Source organism: Capra hircus, chromosome 15 (assembly GCF_001704415.2).
Source record: "Capra hircus breed San Clemente chromosome 15, ASM170441v1, whole genome shotgun sequence".
Taxonomy (NCBI): Eukaryota; Metazoa; Chordata; class Mammalia; order Artiodactyla; family Bovidae; genus Capra; species Capra hircus.
The window spans coordinates 5,869,953-5,889,624 of record NC_030822.1 but is presented as its reverse complement, the minus strand read 5'-3'; the positions used below and the strand labels follow the sequence as shown (position 1 = coordinate 5,889,624).

The 19,672-nt window shown below is 43.7% G+C and overlaps 1 protein-coding gene across 3 annotated transcripts; it reads left to right on the top strand.

Annotated features, from left to right (window-relative positions):
- DDB2 (damage specific DNA binding protein 2) lies at nucleotides 807-19,599 on the top strand. 3 transcript variants are annotated; one of them, XM_005690163.3, is made up of 10 exons: nucleotides 809-1,230; nucleotides 2,351-2,487; nucleotides 2,865-3,056; nucleotides 14,689-14,834; nucleotides 16,099-16,198; nucleotides 16,290-16,467; nucleotides 16,782-16,924; nucleotides 18,577-18,741; nucleotides 18,881-18,926; nucleotides 19,220-19,599. In XM_005690163.3, exons 1-10 carry the CDS (start codon nucleotides 1,104-1,106, stop codon nucleotides 19,267-19,269), a joined length of 1,284 nt encoding a protein of 427 aa, XP_005690220.1. In that variant the 5' UTR covers nucleotides 809-1,103; the 3' UTR covers nucleotides 19,270-19,599. The 3 variants fall into 3 exon arrangements, with proteins under 3 accessions (XP_005690219.1, XP_005690218.1, XP_005690220.1); XM_005690162.3 differs by having other exon boundaries at nucleotides 807-1,230; nucleotides 18,577-18,926; nucleotides 19,220-19,297; XM_005690161.3 differs by having other exon boundaries at nucleotides 808-1,230; nucleotides 18,577-19,336.

Sequence of the window (19,672 nt, the reverse complement as noted above, 5' to 3'; positions counted from 1 at the left end):
CAGCTGCGGGGGAGATGCCATCAGCTTGCGCTTTTCCGTTGTCTGCCATTTCTAACACCCTGAGCTGATCTTCCCATCAAGAAAGCATTTTCCAATTTTTCTCTTGCAGCATTCCTTTCTTTCCAAGAGTTGTTTGTGGCACTCTACCTGTCTGAAAGCTCCTTTAATGCACGATCTACCACCAACACGTTTTTGTCTCCGCTCACTCTCCCAAAGCAGCTGGCATGGGACTTAGCCCGTGGAACCAAAGAACCAGAAGTTTCCGACAAGCAGTTCTGCCTGGCTTGAGGCAGAAAGTGGGATGTATCCAAACTGTCTCCTATCTGGCCGGATGGGACACTGACGAAGCTCACTGCAATGGCCCTTGGCTGAAGTCGGGGGCACAAGACCTCTCAGCCCAGGCAGTTAGCTTAGACGCACTCTGTCCGGTCCATCATCACTGCCCTAGGTTACTCCTGAGGAGGACGCTAAGCAGGCTTAGGAAAACTTTAGTTAAAAGCTGAGGGCTTCAACTGTTCTCCATAGAGAAGCTGAGTTTCGGCAGAGCTGGAGAAATAACAACTAATTGACATCAACCGCAGAGCCAGCCGACAGACACAACTTAATTTCCCTCGCCAGGATGTGGTTACTTTCTACGAAGCCGCCTCACGCCAACTGTAGGGATCAGCCAATCACAAAGCCCGAGAGGGCGTGGTCACCAATTAGAAGGTAGAGAGGCGGAGCCGAAGTTTTGATTGGCATCCAGTCTCGGGGGTAGGCGGGGGCCAGAGGCCTGGCAGCGTGGCGTCTGAAGGGGCTTCAAGTCGGGAGGCCCAGCGCTGACGGCCATCTTTATTTCTGGCAGGTCAGCTGATTTGGGCTAGCTCCGAGCCAAATTGTAGGCGGTATCCTTTTTCTCTGGGGAGCGGTGAGGCCCTGCCTTCACACACTTCCCATCCGTCTGCGCGCGCCCCCGCCTTCCCGGTGAGCCTGTTTGGCGGGAAGTTGGCTTAGTTGACCTACCTGTGGCTGAGCGATTTTCCTCGTCCCCGCCTTGTTCTCCCCAGAGGCTTCTTAATTCTTCCTCGGCATAGGGCATAGTACCCCTTCGCACGGAGGACGCCATGGCTCCCAGGAAACGCCCAGAAGCCCAGAAGACCCCTGAGGTGGTTGTGCGCCCCAAGAGCAAGAGGAACAGAAGCCCCCGGGAGCTGGAGCCCGAGGCCAAGAAGCTCTGTGTGAAGGGCCCCGGTACTGCCTGTGCCTGCTGCTTTAATTAATCCGCAATTTGGGGTTCTCACGCGAAGGCTGGAGTGGGGGATGGGTGCGCATAGGTTTTGAGGCTGGCCCAAATTGTGGGCGCCTCAGGCTATGCATTTTGTCTGCAGGTCCTTTGACACCCTTAGAGTTTGGGCTTATCTTCCTTCAGGTGACGGGACGAGGCAGATGACCTTCGTTACAACAGACACAACCGATTTTTCCAATTCCTTGTTTGTATCGGCATTTTTACACACTGAGAACTGCTTAAGATAATCCTACCTTGCGTGGTGGTGTGTGTGCCTAATTTCGATAGTCACGATTGTTAGCTATCTGTCCTTGATTTAACTGCGGGAACCCTCAATTTCCTTCCTTCCTTTGAAAACTCTTGGGGCTAAAACCTGGGGCTGTAAGGAAAGTAGGGAACTCAAAAGACGGGATTGTAGATGAAGTAGGTTTTTTTGTTCATGAGAAGAAAGAATGGGTTGTCCAGAGGCAGGGTTTATAGAGATCAGGTCCTCAAATACAGGTTAGTAATCCTGAGTTGCTTTATTCCTATTCTAGGTGGCTCTGCCTCCCCAAAAGTAGCCTAGTGAATTTAGCCCCATGCCAGACCCCGTGGATCCTGCCGGTTTTCAGGAAAACAGATTGGACTTGGGGCCCACAGCTGGTCACTTCTACATTATTGTAATACAGGATTAAAAAAACTGCTCTTCTTAGTCACTTCCACTATATCGTCTTAAAATCTTTTTATTGTGCTTTATATGTGACTTTTAAATTGTCACTCAACCCTATCACCAGTTTTCCACCCCAAACTGAGAAGAGTTCTGCAATTCTTGTGTGTTTCTTGGGCTCACTTCTCAGGAACCCTGCAAGATCAGTTTCACTTCAGAATTACTGTTTTGGGGAATGTTTTTTGGAAGAGGTTGAATCCCTGCTCACTATTTATTTGTTGTGCTCGGTGAGACTGAGCAGAACCTGAAAAGATCTTAGGAGGTGATAGAGATTGTCTCTGCCAAAAGAAGCAGTAGGGCTTTCTTTCTGGCATATTCGGCAGAAAAATCTTCCCTGCGTGAGATTGGAGCGGAAAATATGTGTCTGTTCTGCTTGGCAGGTTCTAGCAGAAGATTTGACTCAGGCTGCCTTTGGGCGGGGTTGGCTAGCCTGCGGGTCCCGCCGCTATGCAGCAGCATCGTCAGGGCCCTCCACCAGCATAAGCTGGGCACAGCGGCCTGGCCATCACTACAGCAGGTGAGGCGTTTCCTGGCTGAAGAGTTCAGGGGTTTGTATGGTGCCTTTTTAAGCTGCTTGGTGCTCCAAAATTAGATGCTGGGTTGGTTCACTGGATTGTCAGAGTGGTCAGATCACCCCTACCTTGGTGACTGGCCTACTGGGCTCTCAGCAAGATAGAAGTCCTATGCTGTAGGGGTCCCAGCAGGAATGCACTCTGCCTCCTTGATTTCTGTGGTTAGATTATATGTATTGCAAATCTTTTTATGCACAGAGCCAGGTAGTTAGTTTTCCCTTAGTGGGAGAACTTGGCCCCAGGCCTCATCTATGAAGGAGTCAGAGATAGGCAGTTTACCCTTGTGTTTTAATTCAACTTAATTCTTTTCTCTCTGTATTAGGGTCTCCAGCAGTCCTTTTTGAACTCTCTGGCTTCTTACCGGATATTCCAAAAGGCTGCCCCTTTTGACAGGAGGGCCACATCCCTGGCATGGCACCCAACTCACCCCAGCACCCTGGCTGTGGGCTCCAAAGGGGGAGATATCTTGCTCTGGAACTTTGGCATAAAGGACAAACCTACCTTCATTAAAGGGGTGAGCAGTACCCTTTGCCAGACACTAGTACTGAAGAGATGTTTGCTGAAGGGATGAAAAGTCATCCAGTAACAAGGAGATATTTGGGATCAAAAGTAACTGGGTATTTTCAAACAAGTAAACGGTGATGGTACTCAACTCTTTATAGAAGGCCTGCCCTTAAAATATTAGCCACTATGATACACTAATCATCCTCGTAAGTCACTTATAGGATCTAAGCCCCTTCTTACCTCCTTGACCTCATCTTGTACTGTTGTCTTCCTCATTGCCTATGCTTTAGCCATGCTAGATACTTCTGTTCCTGAAACTGGGTCTTTGGACTTGCTGTTCCCTTTGACTGGAGTGCTCTTTCCCGAGGTTTTTCTCATGGCTGGCTTCCTCTTACCATTTAGGTCTCAGCTTAATATGCTTCTTCAACAAGGCTTATTACTGACTGCTCTGCTTACTCACTAATGACTCTCTACCTCATTATTATCCTCCATCACTTCCCCCCCACAACAATGTTTATCAATATCTGAAATGTTTTACTTATTTGTATGTCTTTGCTCACTGGAAAGTAAACTCCATGATGGCAGGGACCTTGTCTTTCTAACTTAGCACCGTATCCCCAGTACTTATAGTAGCTGCTCTGTATTTGCTGGATGAATGAGGGCCTTGAGGTAAAACTGGGCAAGTCAGATGTATACCTACAAGATCGCTGACTGTACAGCAATACAGATGCTAAATGCTACAGAAATGAGAGAAGGAAGAATCTCTGGGAATTAGAGTCGATAGGGAAGGTTTCATGGATGAGTGAGATGTGAGGAAGAACAATATTTAGGTAAATGGAGCGAAAAGGAGGAAAGGCAGAGTGTGTTTGGGGCAAGGTTTGGCAAAGAGCTTTTTAGGGATGGTCTTAATTGTGCTAGTGTTTGCCATCAGTTGCTAAGGGGTTGAGAGTGTTGGGTTCTCCACCAAAGAGAACACTCTTACCTTGCCCAGTAGGGGACTGGGATTGGAGGGCTATACTGTGAAAGGTGACACTCTGGGTTTAGAGCAGGAGCTGCAAATTCACATACCTAAAGAAGCCAGACAGATAAAAGAATGATGCAGGATGGTGGTTAGTGATAAATTGGAGATGGTTGACAGGTGAGAATTGCGGTCCTGTGGTATCAGATCTGAGTTTTTCAAATGAAGTCTGAAATGTTTGGATTTTTAAAAATTGTAGTGAAACACATAAAGTTTACCACCTTAACCATTTTTTAAGTGTACAGTTCAGTGGCGTTGAGTGTATTTACGTTCCTGCATAACCAGTCTCCAGAACTTTTTTGTCTTGCAGAACTGAAACTCTGTAAACATTACCACAGACTTCCCTTTCCCCCTTCCCTCCAGACCCTGGCAACCGCATTCTGCTTTCTGTCTCTCTGATTTTGACTGACTGTCTCATACAAGTGGACTCAGACAGTACCTGTCCTTTTCTGACACTTATTTCACAGCATCATGTCCTCAAGGTGCATCCACGTTGCAGCATGTATCTGAATTTCCTTCCTTTTTAAGGTTAAATAATATTTCTCTGTATGTATACACCACATTTTTTTTTTACCCATTCACCTCTTGATGGACATTTGGGTTGCTTCCACCTTTTGGCTTTTGCGAATAATGCTGCTCTGAACAGGGTTGCACAAATGTCTCTTCGAGTTCGTGCTTTCAGTTCTTTTGGTTATGTACCCAGAGTGGATCACCTTGTAACTCTATTGTTAATTTTTTGAGGAACCACCATACTGTTTGCCATAGCGGCTGTGCCATTTTACATTCCTGCCAATAGGACGCAAGGGTTTTAATTTAAAATATTGTGATTTTTAATGTTGGGAACCAAATGAAATTGAACATGCTCTGTACCTAAACAAAATGCATTTGTGAACTGGATTCTTCATTAGCTCACTGTTTTTCTACCTCTGGTTTAGAGGCCATGGCTAAACCCAGGATGAGTTCTTTTAAAAGGACGGTTTGGAAAACAGCTCATCAGAAAAGGCCAGGTTAGACAGACTTGAGAGATTAGGATTCAAGCTATGAGATTATTCAAGAAAATAAGTGCCTGAAGCCTGAAGAATGACTTTCTGTCCAGCTGGTGAGACAGATGACCACCAGGAAGTGGAACTTTAAGTTGAAGTCAGAACCTAGAGCTCAAACAGGAAGAGATTTGTTCACTGCCTCCCCGCAAGCAGCCAGGATGTGCGAATAGAGAAATTTAAGAAATAGGCTAAGAGTGTCCTGGGGAAGAGCTTCCTGACTAATAGAGGAATGATAACTGCTTTGAACTTGTGTTGGGGTGAAGGTGCTTTTGGTTTCATCACCCTTCCTTACGATGTGTGTTTAAGTGAAGCTTCCTCACGCTGTTGTGGAGATTGGTTTGGGCATTTAAACTGTGTGACTCGCAGGGAGGTAGGCTGTAGCAGAAGAAAGGTTTGGTGGTCTGGAGTACTGTCTGTTTTTACTCCCAGAAACCGACAGCAGAAAGTTGATTTGAAACCAGTGAGGGAGGGAGAAGCAGTGCCTCATTTTATCTTTTCTTTAGCCATCTGACCTTGGTTCTGATCTTGATATCTTTTAGGCCCTTGGCAAGAGGAGATGTGTTTAATTTTCAAAATGATTATTCTCATTGTAAAAATTACCTGTGTTCATTGTAAGAAATTCAAGCAATACAGGAAAAAATACATATATAAAGAATAACTGTTACTAAAATCCTCATATGGGGCATCTTTATGTGTGTGTAGACACTATTATACACACCCATTCTTTACTTGTATTTTTATATAAGTGTTCTACCCTAGAATCTGTTGTATTTTACTTATTAGATCATATTCTGGTTTAGTCATCTTGTACCAGATGATGACCACTTAAAAATATCTTATTTCCTTTTTTTGTAATGTCTTTGGTTTTGGTATCAGGGACGTGTTCCCTCTACTTGAATTTTCTGGAATAGTTTGTGCAGAGTTAGTGCTATTTTTTTCTTAAATTTTTCATAGGATTCACTAGTGAAGCCATCTGGATCTAGAGTTTTCTTTGTTGGAGGGTTTTAAACTATATTTTCAATTGTTTAACGGCAATAAGGCAATTTAGGTTATCTGTTTCTTCTTGAAGGAGCATGGCAGTTTGTCTTTCAAGTAATTTGTTCATTTTATCTAAGTTGTTGAATTTAGAGGCATAAAGTGGTTTATAGTATTACCTTGTGCTCAGATGCTCAGTCGTGTCCAACTCTTTGCAACCCAGTGTACCATAGCCCACCAGACTCCTCTGTCCATGGATTCTCCAAGCAAGAATACAGGAGTGGGTTGCCATTTCCTCCAGGAGATCTTCCCAACCCAGGATCAAACCTGAGTCTCTTACGTCTCCTTCATTGGCAGACGAATTCTTTACCACTAGTAAGCCTGGGAAGCCTTGTATCTTTTTAATATCCATAGGATCTGTAGTGATGTTCCCACTCATTTTATTGGTACTAGTAATTTGTGTCTTTTTTTTTTTTAACTCCTGATCAGTCTTGCTAGAAGATCATCAGTTTTGTTGATATTTTCCAGCTTTTAGCTTCATTGATTTTTCTCTGTTGCTTTTCTGTTTTTGTTTTTTTCTTTTTGCCCCATTGTTTTCTTTTCTGTGGGTGTAATTTACTTTTCTTTTTCTGGTTTCTTAAGACAGAAACTTGGATTTTTACTTGATTTTTTTTTTTATTGTTTTCTAATACAACCATTCAATGCTATACATTTCCCTCTATTTCTCTAACTGAATCTTACAGATTTTGTTGTGTTTTTGTTTTCATTCAGTATAAATTACTTTCCAAATTCTTTATGATTTCTTTTTTTTCCTATGGATCATTCTGAAGTATCTGTTTAATTTCTAACTATTTGGAGATTGTTGCGATATCTCTGTTACTGATTTCTAGTTCAATGCTGTTATGGAACAAAGGACATTATCATGATTCCAGACCTTTTATAACTTAGCATATTGACTGTCTCTGGAGTGTTCCATATGCATTTGAAAAAAGATGTGTACTCTGCTATTTTGGGGTGAATTACTCTCTAAATGTCAATTCGGTTACATTGGTTAATCACTGGTTAATCACATTGAAATCAGTTAGGTTACATTGGTTAGTCACATTGAAAACCACTGATCTGCTTTCTATTCCTATTGATAAATTTGCATTTTCAAGACATAAATGGCTTGCATGCCAAGTTGCTTCGGTCATGTCCGACTCTTTGTGACCCCCATGGACTATAGCCCTGCAGGTTTCTCTGTCCATGGGATTCTCCAGTGAAGAATAGTGGAGTGGGTTTCCATGCCCTCCTCCAGGAGATCCTCCCTATATAAATGGCACTGTATGATATAGACTCTTTTCTTTTCCCTGGCTTTTTTCATGCAGTATGAATATTTGAGGTTCATCCATATTTTTGCCTGTATCAATAGTTTCTAGTAGTGTTCCAGTGTATTGATATACCAGTTTATTTATCCATTCATCTATTGAAGGGCATTTAGACTTTTTCCAGCTTTTGACTGTTACCAATACAGCTGCTATGAAGATTTCATGTACAAGTCTTTGTGTGGATATATGTCTTCATTTTTCCTGAGTAAATACCTGGTGGTGGAATGGCTGGGTTGCAGGGTAGGTATCTTTTAAAGATGTTTTTTAAATGAGAAAAAAACCTTTAATATTTACCCACATATTTGCCATTTCCAGTTTTTAAAATTCCTTTGTATGATTCAGACTACCTTTTGATCTTCTGCTTGAAGAGATTTCTTTAACATTTCCTATAATATAGGTTGGTTGGTGATGCTTTTTTTTTTTCCTGTTTGTCCAAGAAAGTCTTTATTTTGCAGTTTTTTTTAAAGGTATTTTTGCTGGGTATAGAAATCTAGGTTTACAGGATTTTTTATTTTTCTTTTAGTACTTTAAAAATGATTTCTGATGTGAAGTCGGCTCCCATCTATGTTCCTCTTCATATGATTTTTCTTTCCCTTTGTCATCTAAATATTCACAGGATCCAGGGATCACAGCATAGACATCTTGAGTAATTGGATAATTACCCATTATTCAATCCACTCCAGTTAGCATGGGTCTAAAGCAGCCTATACTGTAGATTTTGGCATCACCCTTCTGAGGATTCTGCTTGAGCTTCTGTATGTTAAGAATCTTTTCATTCTGGATGGTGAGAATAGAGACCGTTCTGAGGATTTCTCCATTAATTTCTGATGTCTCCCTTTTCCCGCCCCAGCCTTGTATAGTTTCCTTATACACATTTACACAGTATTATTTACTTAAAGGCCTGAGGAGACCCCTCTGGAAATATCCATAATGCTCTTTCTCTGCACATCAGCCTCTCCAGCATTTTGCCCTGCTGGCTTTCCCAAGTGTTTCCTGAGCCCATTGAGACTATTAGGCTGTTTGGGTCCTCCCTGCCTATGCTGCAGCCTGGATATGCTCTCCAAGCATTAAATTGGGGCAGTCACATGGCTGCCTCATTCTTTTCCCTCTTGTGTTGCCTTTTGGCCAGTGTGTGAAATTAGTTCATGTATATTTCCATTTTTCTAGTTGTGTTAAGGCAGGAGGATATATCTGGTTTCTGACACTCCATCATGGTTGGAAGTAGAAATTCATATTAATTTTAATAGTTTCTCTGAGGGATTTAAATTTTTTCCCTATACAGTCTTGTCACCTGTAAATCATGAGAGTTTGATTTCTTCCTCTACCATTTTTACACTTCTTTTTACTTGCCTTATCCCGTTGGCTGAGACCTCTAGTACCTTGTTGAATGTTTGCTCTAACAGGCATTCTTATCTTGTTCTTGATTATAGAAGGCTTTTATGTTTTACCATTAAAATTTCTGCTGCATTTTATTGTGATAAGCTATATATAACATGAGAATTACAATTTTAACCATTTCAAAGCATACAGTTCAATGGCACTAAGTACATCTATATTGTGCAATCATTACCACTATCCATCTCCAGGACTTTTTCTTCCCAAAGTAAAACTCTATACCCATTAAACTGTCTTTTACCTCTTCCCCAGCACCCCCCCCATCTGTTTTTTGTCTCTGAATTTCACAATTCCAGGTACTGCATGTAAATGGAATTATACAATATTTGCCCTTGGTGGTCTGGCTCCTTTTCCTTAACATAATATTTCCAAGGTTCATCCATGTTGTAGCAGGTTTCAGTACTTTATTCCTTTTTGAGGTTGAGTAATATTCCAGTGTATAAATATACCAAATTTTGTTTTGCCACTCATCTGTCATTGAACATTTGGATTGTTTCTGCCTTTTGCTATTTTGATTCAGCTGCCACGAATGTTCGTTTATGTACAAGTTTTTGTTTGAACAAGTGTTTTCAGTTTTCTTGGGTATGCACCTGGGAGCTTGTTTGTTTTTAATACCTTTTATCAGATTAAGTTCCTCTTCTATTCTTAGTTTGCCAGAAGCTGTTATCATGAATGATAATTGAATTTTTTAAAACAATTTTGTGTCTGTTGAGGTCAGCATATGATTTTCCTTATCTATGCTATTAAAAAAAACTACACTGTTTTTTGTTTGTTTTGGTTTATTACCAAATAAACCAAATTTGATTTTTTTATTTAAATGTTCTTTTTCCCTACTTTTTAACCTCTACAATTATATTTCTAGCAAGTGATACTGCTTCTTCTAAAAACTGTGGTAAAAGCACATAACCTGAAATGTGTCATCTCAACCATTTTTAAGTGCACAGTTAACACTGTATTGCCACTTTTTGCAACAGAGTTCTAGAATTCTTTTATCTTGTAAAACTGAGACTGTGTGCCCACTGAATAACAGCTCACCATTTCCCCTTCCTTCCAGCCCTTGGCAACCACAGGTTTACTTTCTGTTTCTATGAGTCTGAACTACTTTAGATAGCCTAAGTTTTGGTGGTTTTGCTGGGGCTATGTCAGAGAATATTCTTTTAGGAAGTACACAGTAAAGTATCTGAGTGTGATGGGACTTCATGTTGGCAATTTACTACCAAATGGTTCCAGAAAAAAAACATTTCTTTGTGCTGTTCTCACAACTTTTCTATGAGATAATTTGAAAATAAACTTTAAAAAAAAAAGAAGATTGTGTCTTCCTCAAATATTTAGTACATTCACCACTGAAGCCATTAAGATCTGGAATTTACTTTGCAAGAAAGTTTTTAGTTGTGACTTGGTTTCTTTAATAGATATCAGACTATTCAGATTTTTCCTTTTCATCTTCTGTCAGTTTGGCAAGTTTGTACTGTTCTAGGAATTTGCTTATCTCCTCTGAATTTTCAGTTTTATTGGCAAAAGATTATTTATGATGTCCTCTTACTACTTTTTAAAATGTCTAAGTTGTCTTTTCCATCCACTAAATTGGTTATTTGTGTTTTCTCCTTTGTTTGGTCATTCTCAGCTGGGATTTGTCAATTTAATTATATTAGTCTTTTCATGGAACTAACGTTTGGCTTTGATTTTCTCCACAGTGTATTTATTTCATTCATTTCTGTTTTTTCTTACTCTCTTTGGTTTTAGTTTCTTGTTTGTTTTACAGCTTCTTGAGATGGTCATTGATTTTTAGGCTTTTTTTAACTTTTATTGTGAATAATACTCCTGTGAATATCTGCATACAAGTTTTTATATCAACATACATACTCATTTTTGTTGACTATATATCTTCTTGGGTATATGAATCTTTGGGGCCATATGGTAATTGTATGTTTAATTTTTTTTTAAGAATAGCCTGTGTTCCAAAGCAACTATTCCATTTCACTTTCCCACCAGCAATGTAGGAGGGCTTCAGTTCCTCCACATCCTTGACTGATAAATAAAAACTGTGCATATTTAGTGTACATCATATTGTGGTTTTGTTTTTGCTTTATTTATTATTTTTGGCTGTGTCATGTGGATCTTAGTTCCTGACCTGGGATGGAACCTGAGCCCCCTGCAGTGGGAGCACAGTCCTAACCACTAGACCACCAGGGACCCAACATGATATTTTAATACATGTATATATTGTGAAATGATTTCTGCAATCAAGCTAATTAGTTAACATCCATCATCTTACACATAGTTTTATATGTGTATGCTCAGAACATTCAAGATCCATTCTCTTAGAAAATTTCACATAGAAAATAGTTATTAACTATAGTCACCATGTTATACATTAGATCTCATGAATAGTTGAAACTTTGTGTCCTTTGACAAATATCTCACCATTCCCCTACCCACCTTCAGCCCCTGGCAACCACTATTCTCTTGCCTTTGTGAGTGGCTTTTTCAGATTGCACATGTAAGTGAGGTCATGCAGTATTTAACTGTGTCTGACTTCACTTAACATAATGTCCTCCGTGTTCATCCATGTTATCAGAAGTGGCAGGATTTACTTTTTTAAGGCTGAATAATATTCCACTTGATATATATATATATATATATATATATATATATATCTTACATTTTCTTTCTTTATCCATTCATTGATCAGCAGACATTTGTTTCTATATCTTGGCAATTGTGAATAATGCTGCAATGAACACAGGAGAACAGAACTCTGAGAAACTGATTTCATTTCCTTTTGATATATACTCAAAAGTAGAATTAACTGGATAGTTTGGTAGCTCCCTTCCGAGTTTTTCATGGAGTTTTTCATGGAGGAACCTCCATACTGTTTTCCATAATGTCTCCATACTATTTTCCATACAACAATAGACCAGAGTCCCTTTTTCCACATCCTGGCCAGCACTTATCGCTTGTCTTTTTTATAATAGTCATTCTAACTGGGTGTGAGGTGATAGCTCTTTGTAATTTTGTATTTCTGTTATGGTTAGTGACGTTGAGCACCTTTTCATATACCTTTTGGTCATTTGTCTATCTTTGGAGAAATGCCTATTCAGTCTTTGTCCACTTTTTTTTATCAGATTGTTTCTTCTTTTTTCGCTATTGAGTTGTCCAAGTTCCTTATATGTTGTTAATACTAATCCCTCGTCAGATATAGTTTGCACTATTTTCTTTCATTCTATAGGCTCACAACACTCATTATTGTCTTTTTGTTTATAGCCATCCTAGTGACTGTGAAATAGTATTTCATTGTGACTTTTATTTGCATTGCCTAGTGACTAATGAGGTTGAGCATCTTTTCATGTGCCACTGACTGTTTGTATATCTTCTTTGGAGAAATGTCTATTGAAATCCTTTGTCCTTTTTTTGGTTGCACCATGGGGTTTGTGGGATGTTAGTTCCCTGACCAGGGATTGAACCCCAACCATGGGAGTGAAAATACCAAGTCCTAAACACAGGACCACCAGGGAATTCTCTTTGTCCATTTTTTAATTAGGTCTCTTTTTAAAATGTATACTAATTACAATTATTTAAAACCCTATGACTAATAGCACCAATACCTGGATCTTCTGTGAGTGTCTTTAAGCTGGTGTTTTTTCTCTTGGTTGGTTATTTGATCTTGCTGGAGAGTTTTAGATTTGATGCCAAATATTGCATATGAAAATTTGCAGAGATATAATTTGAAGTTTTGAGTGCTCTTACAAAAAGAATTTTTTCTCTCTGGCAGGCAGGTCAGGTAGAATCAGATCATCTTAATCAGAGATTAAAATGATTTGAATGTGGACTTCAGTCTTCACGAGGGATGGTCTGTTTTGTTTGCTCTTATTTCTAGGGTTTCAGGAATCCTAACTAAAACCTGCTTTTTTTTTTTTTCTTCTAAAACCTTTCCTCTTTGACAGGTCTGAACTCTGTTTTTGCCTCCCTTAAGACTGACAGAACTTCTGCTGAGCTTCTCAGCCATACAGCTTTCTCATCTGCATAGGCCTCAGGAGCAAAAGCAGCATTGAAATGTCAAACTTAACTCTCTGCTTCTCTTCTCTCTAGGAGGCTGGACTTTGAAGTCCTTCGTGCCTTGATAGCTCTTCGTTGACTTCAGAAACTTTCCTTTGAGAACATACACCTCATCTACCTATTTTAGCTTTTCTTGACAGAAGGTTGGCCTGAAACCAGCTAACCCACCGTCACTGGAATTGGAAAGTCTCAAACACATTTTCTTTTTTGTATTTTGTCCAGGTTTATGTAGTCCTTCTCAGTGCAAGAGCTGTCAATAACTACTTAATCCACCCTTGCTAGAACACGCATGCATTTTACCTTAAAATGTTTACATAAGTGTTTATTACTAATGCTTTGACATAGGGCCAGTCCTTTCTTGTAGTAAGTGTTCACTGATTCGGGTTCACCTGGTCTTACATAAACCGAATCCATAATACATACTTTACAGTGTCTAGTTTCCATTTCCCAAAAGTGGAGACATAATTTAAAATCAGTTGTGAAGCAGTCTGATTGCAGATTCTGTTAAGTTTTCACTATTTCCCACCCTAATTGTTTATAAGTATCTCTCCCATGCTTAATTCAACAACTCTTATTTTAGCAAAGCTTTATCTAGTTTTTCCAAAGTGTTCAATATGGATTTCATAGAAACCACAGTGGTCATTCTTTTTGCACATATTTCATCAATTTTAATTAAATTACATTTTAATGAAATGTTTTGTGTTTAAAGTTCAAATGTTTAATAAATTACATGTTTAGTTAAATTACATGATTACAATACAAAGTACAACTGACATATCTAGGTTTAAGAACAAACACAACTAACCCTTCATAAGCATAGAACTCAGCTAGTGGGAGCAGATTAACTTACTAGCAGCAAGGGTTTGGTGAACCATGGGCATCAGTTAGAATGTTTCATAGAGGGAATGGAAAGTACCAGTTAGTATGCTGAGTGAGTTAAGTGAATGTTGTGTAAGAGGCCTTGTAGAAGTAAGGCTGGGATAGCAACAACATACAGGAGAACTGGGGGAGGAGCCCGGAGGATATAAAATTCTTAAAACAGTGCATTTGATATATAATAACCTTGATAAGGTTATGCTACCTATGTTATCATGATTATCTTCATCATCATTGTCTGGTATGTCTGCGAAAAAATGAGGCACTCGGGTCTGACACCAGCCCACCTAACCCAGCCATTGTTCCAAGCTGAAGCTCTTCTGAAAAGAGCACTTGTATGATACATTATGGTACATCCACACAATAGGATATTCAACAGTAAAATGGGATGCACTATAGATTCACAGAGCAGGCTGGAACAAGCTCAGGGGCATTACACCCAGTGAAATGAAAGAAGCCAGTCTCAAAAGGCTGCATACCATGAGTCACTGATATGACAGTCCATCAAAGGCAAAGCTTGTATGGTGATGAAGAACTCATCCCTGGTTGCCGGGGTGAGGAGTCGGGGGAGGATGTGACTACAGTGGGACAGCATGTGGGATTTGGGGGGAAGTGGCACAACTGTTCTGCATCCTGATTGTGGTGGTGGTGGTGGTGGTTCAAATCTCTACATGTTAAAATTCATAAAGCTGTATACCAGAAACAACCAATTTACTGAGTGTTCTTTAAAAAGTATAGAATGAGAACCTTAAGAAACAGTACTGTGGAGAGCAGCCGAGTGTCTAGGCATCCAAGCTGGCCTGGCCCCAAGTGTAGCCTGGATGGCTCGTGTCCAGGCAGAGGATGTGCACCCAAGCTCTGTCCACTTCATGGGCCAGTCTCACTCACTGACTTTTTTCTTCCTTGTGTTAGATTGGAGCTGGAGGGAGCATCACTGGGCTGAAGTTTAACCCTCTCAATACCAACCAGTTTTTCACCTCCTCAATGGAGGGAACGACTAGGCTGCAAGACTTTAAAGGCAACACTCTCCGAGTTTTTGCCAGCTCAGACACCTGCAAGTGAGTAGTTTTAACTCGAGGGGAAAGGGCTTCTAGGCTCTCGATGTAGTTGTGGCGAGAGCACCCGGATCCCATTTCTTTTCCCTAAACCCAGCACAGGGAAGAAAGGGGTTAGCTCCTTTTCACCCTTCCCTCTGACTCTTTAGCTGCTATTGCTCTGGGCCAGGTGGGTTCCTGTTTCAGGGACAGGTTCTAGAACCTCAGCTTTTCTCGGCAAGGGAACGGTCTCAGCTCTTTTGTCAGTCCTTCCTGTATCCGACTAGACCTGGATTCTCACTGGACAAGTCAACATGGCATTAGTCTAAAAAACTACTTCAAGCCTGGAGCAGGAACTAAGAACTTAAGATTCCATTCCCTGCTTTCACTGGGGTGTAATGACCTGGCCAGCTCCTTGATGGAAGCCTAAATGGATAAAATCATGTCCACCAAGCACTTTGGACTCCTCAAGAGCATATGGCTAGAGAAATTACAAAATGCTTGTTACTTTGGTTTTCGGTCAGAGAGATGACTCTGCTCCCGAGGTGTGTGAGGGTGTGGGGTTCTACCTAGCACTGGCTGCCACACGGGGTAAGAAATACAGGAGCAATGGGACAGGTGACAGATGGACTTACTCTTCCACAAGGAGCCCTCCTCCGAAAGATGTTTACAAGGGATGCAGAAAGCAGGGCAGCAGAGATTTGAGGGGAAAAGTGTGAACCTGGACTCTCCTGACTGGCTATCAGGATCCCTGACGCTCTCCCCACCCCGACCTGTCCCTTCCTATCAAGTGGTCTCAGGGACGGAAAGCTCGCTCGGAGTTGGTGTGCTTTTTCCCCTAAGTGCTCAGAAGGGGGCAGGAGTTCCTTTCCAGCCAGCAGTGAGGAAGAGTTGGGCAGTCCCTGTTTGGAGTGTCCTCTCCTTTGGCCCAGAGGGTGGAGAGTAGAGAGAGAAAACAACAGCTGAGTCTTCCTCAGGGCTCCAGGGGGCAAGCCCCGACTTGAGGACTCGCCTTACAGCTCTGGGTTTGGCTGCTTCGGGGACTCTTACCAAGTGAGGATCCTGAGCCTAGAAGTAACTGGACAAGTTTCTGAGCCCCACCACCCCCATACCCTTCGTCGGGATGGTAGACAAGTCTTGAGTGCTCCTCACTGGGAGTCCATGACAAGATATTCATTCACTCAACAGATATTTATTGACTGCTGTGTGTGAGACATGAGCTGCAGCAGTGAATAAATGCAACTTGCCTCTGTCCCTAAGAGTCTTACAGCACAATCTCTCCCTCCAGCGTCTGGTTCTGCAGCCTGGATGTATCTGTCAAAAGCCGAGTGGTGGTCACGGGAGACAACGTGGGGCACGTGATCCTGCTGAACATGGACGGCAGGGAGGTGCGTTCTCACGAGCCCAAGCCCTCCCCTTCCCTTCCCAACCCCCAGCCTCGGTTCTGCACCCCAGCCTGAACCGAGCTCTCGTCCGCAGCTTTGGAATCTGAGAATGCACAAAAAGAAGGTGACCCATGTGGCCCTGAACCCGTGCTGTGACTGGCTCCTGGCCACAGCCTCCGTAGATCAAACGGTGAAAATCTGGGACCTGCGCCAGGTTAGAGGGAAATCCAGCTTCCTCCACTCGCTGCCGCACAGGCATCCTGTCAACGCAGGTGTGATATACCAGACCTCGGCCTTCCTGCAGACCCCACCGACCCGCTTCAGGCTTTTTCCCGAAAAGCACAGAAGCCACTCAGCCAGGCCTTAACCCCGCACAGCGTCGGCCAGGCCGAGGTCCCAAGCCCTCCTGTCTCTAGCCAGCCCCCAGCTGCTGAGCCTCTTCGGTGTTTGTTCATGGCCCAGATCATGGCCCTGCCACCCGTCTCTAGGAAGCAGTGGGAGGGAGGTGCCCCTGCAGGAGGCCCGTGAGGGGCAGGATAGAGCCCACCTGGGGTCCCTTGAGCTCAGAGGCTTTTCGCTTTGCCAGCTCATTTCAGTCCCGATGGAGCCCAGCTCCTGACCACTGACCAGAAGAGTGAGATCCGGGTTTACTCTGCTTGCCAGTGGGACTGCCCGCCAAGCCTGATCCCACATCCTCACCGCCACTTCCAGCACCTGACGCCCATCAAGGTAAGTGATGCTGGGAAGGCGCCGCGGACATGGAGGCCTGCAGCCCCAGCCCTCTTCTCGCCCTGGCTTGCTCTGCACCTTTGGTCCAGCTCCATGAGCCTGTTTTGCTGAGTCTTCTTCATGTCTCTCTGATAAGTGGATTTTCCTGAGTTCTTTCCACGCAGCCCAGATCTCCTCTCTGTGGGGGCACTTTCTGAAATCCTGATCCGCTGTTCGGCCCTCAGTTTCAGCGACCTGTGTGTGCAGCTGACCCACGAGCTAACTTGGCTTAGCTGGCCAGCTTCTCTAGCCTTAACCCCCAAGGCTTCCCACCTTCAAGTCCTCCATGCCTGCCGCCGCCGCCAGTCTGAGCCCCGCCGGTCCTCCTGCTGTCTAGTCGATATTCTTCTCTAGAACCACAGCCCCTCTTCGGGCCTCCAGAGCTCATGCCTGCACTTGTGTAGTCAGTAGAGCATAGTTCAGGCGGGCAGACCCCATTCCCCCCAGCCCCCAGGTTAGACCTTCAGCAGATCACTCCCATTAGGGATCCCGACGTCCTCATTTATAAAGAGGGAATGACAGTATCTGACTGACAGGTGGTGGTTGTGAGGTTGGACCCAAGTACTTAAAAGCATGTGGCAACATGCTTGGTGCCCAGGAAGTACTCAGGAAACAATAATGATTTGGTATCAGAATGGCCCCCGTGTACCTCAACCCTAGAGTAGGAAATGGCAGCCCACTCCAGTATTCTTGCCTGGAGAATCCCATGGACAGAGGAGCCTGGTGGGCTACAGGGTCACAAAAGAGTTGAGGGTCACACGACTGAGCAGCTTAGCATAGCATAACGTACCTCGCGTCAAATCCAAGCTGTCTGTAACATTGGCCCTTCAGCGGTTGCTGTTCCCACTGATCCTTTCTTCCTTATCTCCCTCTTGGTATCAATCAGCCAGCCCAACCGACAGTGTCCCAGGTGTGACTTGTGACTTATTTCCAAGCAGCTGCCTGTAGCACCTCTTTCTTCCTGCTTACCGTGTCTTGTCCCCTTCAGAACTTCCTTGAAAAGCTTTCTTGGTAAAATCCCACCCAGTTCTGTCATCCCAGTAGCTGCTGGGTTTGAGTGGGGTGATCTGGGAACAGAGGGGTCCTCCCTCATTTCAGCCACTTGCCATTTTCTACTCAACTCCCTGACGTTGGAGGGAGAGCCGTGGGATGAGCTCAGAACCAAGGTCCTATTTAGATCCCTGGGTCGGGAAGACCCCCTGGAGAAGGGGAACAGCAACACACTCCAGTGTTCCTGCCCAGAGAATCCCACGGAGAGGAGCCTGGCGGGCTACAGTCTACAGGTCACAGAGTTGGACACGACTGAGCAACTATACTATCGCTTTCACTCAGGTCACGCTGCTGTTAAAATACTTATTAGCTGGTACGATGTTAGGAAACGCAGAGAGAGGCGGCCTGAATGTGTCCTGAGGGTCACAGCAAGGCCAGCCGGGGTTCCACATCTGCGACGGCAGACGCACACGCGCTTGTCTCTTGTTCCACGCAGGCCTCGCCTCCGTTGTTAAACTGCTGGCAGCTGTCTTAACCGTTGTTGTCAGTGGCAAAGGTACTTCTGATGTCCCTCTAAACGCTGTTCTGCATTGATTCCTGTGACCTGCCTCTCCATCTCCTAGGCAAGCTGGCATCCTCGGTACAACCTCATTGTCGTGGGCCGATACCCAGATCCTAATTTCAAAAGTTGTTCCCCCCATGAATTAAGGACCATCGATGTGTTTGATGGAAGCTCAGGAAAGATCATGTATCAGCTGTATGACCCAGAATCTTCTGGTATCATGTCGGTGAGGCCTGGGCCCTCAAATAATAAATGGGAGGAGGCAGGGATTCAACCTCTTGGATCAAAAATGACCAGTTACTCCTCACATGCCCCTCTTCTGGTACCTCCACTCCCTCCTCACGCTCATCCCCTTGTCTCTGCAGCTCAATGAATTCAATCCCATGGGGGACACGCTGGCCTCTGTGATGGGTGAGTGTACATGAGGCCGGTCAAGCCCAGCCTACTCCCCAAGGTTCAGTGCGGGCTCACCCCAGCTTAGCGCTGCTCCAGCCACCCCCAGGATATAGTCAGTGAAGTTGGTAACCAGGAGCCCACAGTCTCTTTGGACTGAGGGCCGGCCTTCTCGCTGAGTCTTGGCCATAGCAGTGCCTGGCTGCTGCCCGGTTTCCTGGTGTCTCCTGACCAAGTGCTAGGTTCCCCACATCAGCTCCAAGTTCTCAGAGGCTGGTGATGGAAGGTGCCTCTGGTCTCACTCCTCCTAGGTTATCACATTCTTGTTTGGAGCCCGGAGGACGCTGGGACTCAGAAATGAGAGACGTTAATGAAGCGGGGGCCAAGCAGCGGCTTGGAGCCCCATGAGAACAAGTTCTTTAACAGGAAGCGGCTTCATATTAAAGGGCCGAGGTGCTGGAGTCCCAGCGTCGGAGCTGGGGCACTGGGACCACGACATGAGGACTGGACACGTGCGTGGACTGAGCTCCAGGAACTCCAGAGTTGGCAGACTTGCTGCCCCAGGGGCCTCTGCTGTATGTGGCCTGGAGCCGAGCTTCTCTCCTTTCTCCTCTCTGACACACAGTGCTCAGGTAGTGGTTTTTGATCTGTGCTCACTATTCACACGGCCAATAAAACCATACCCAGCTGAGCTTCGGAGTGGATCTTCCAGCTCTGATCTTGTCAAAGGGCTTCTCAGCTCCCCAGAGTGAAGAAAAGGCATA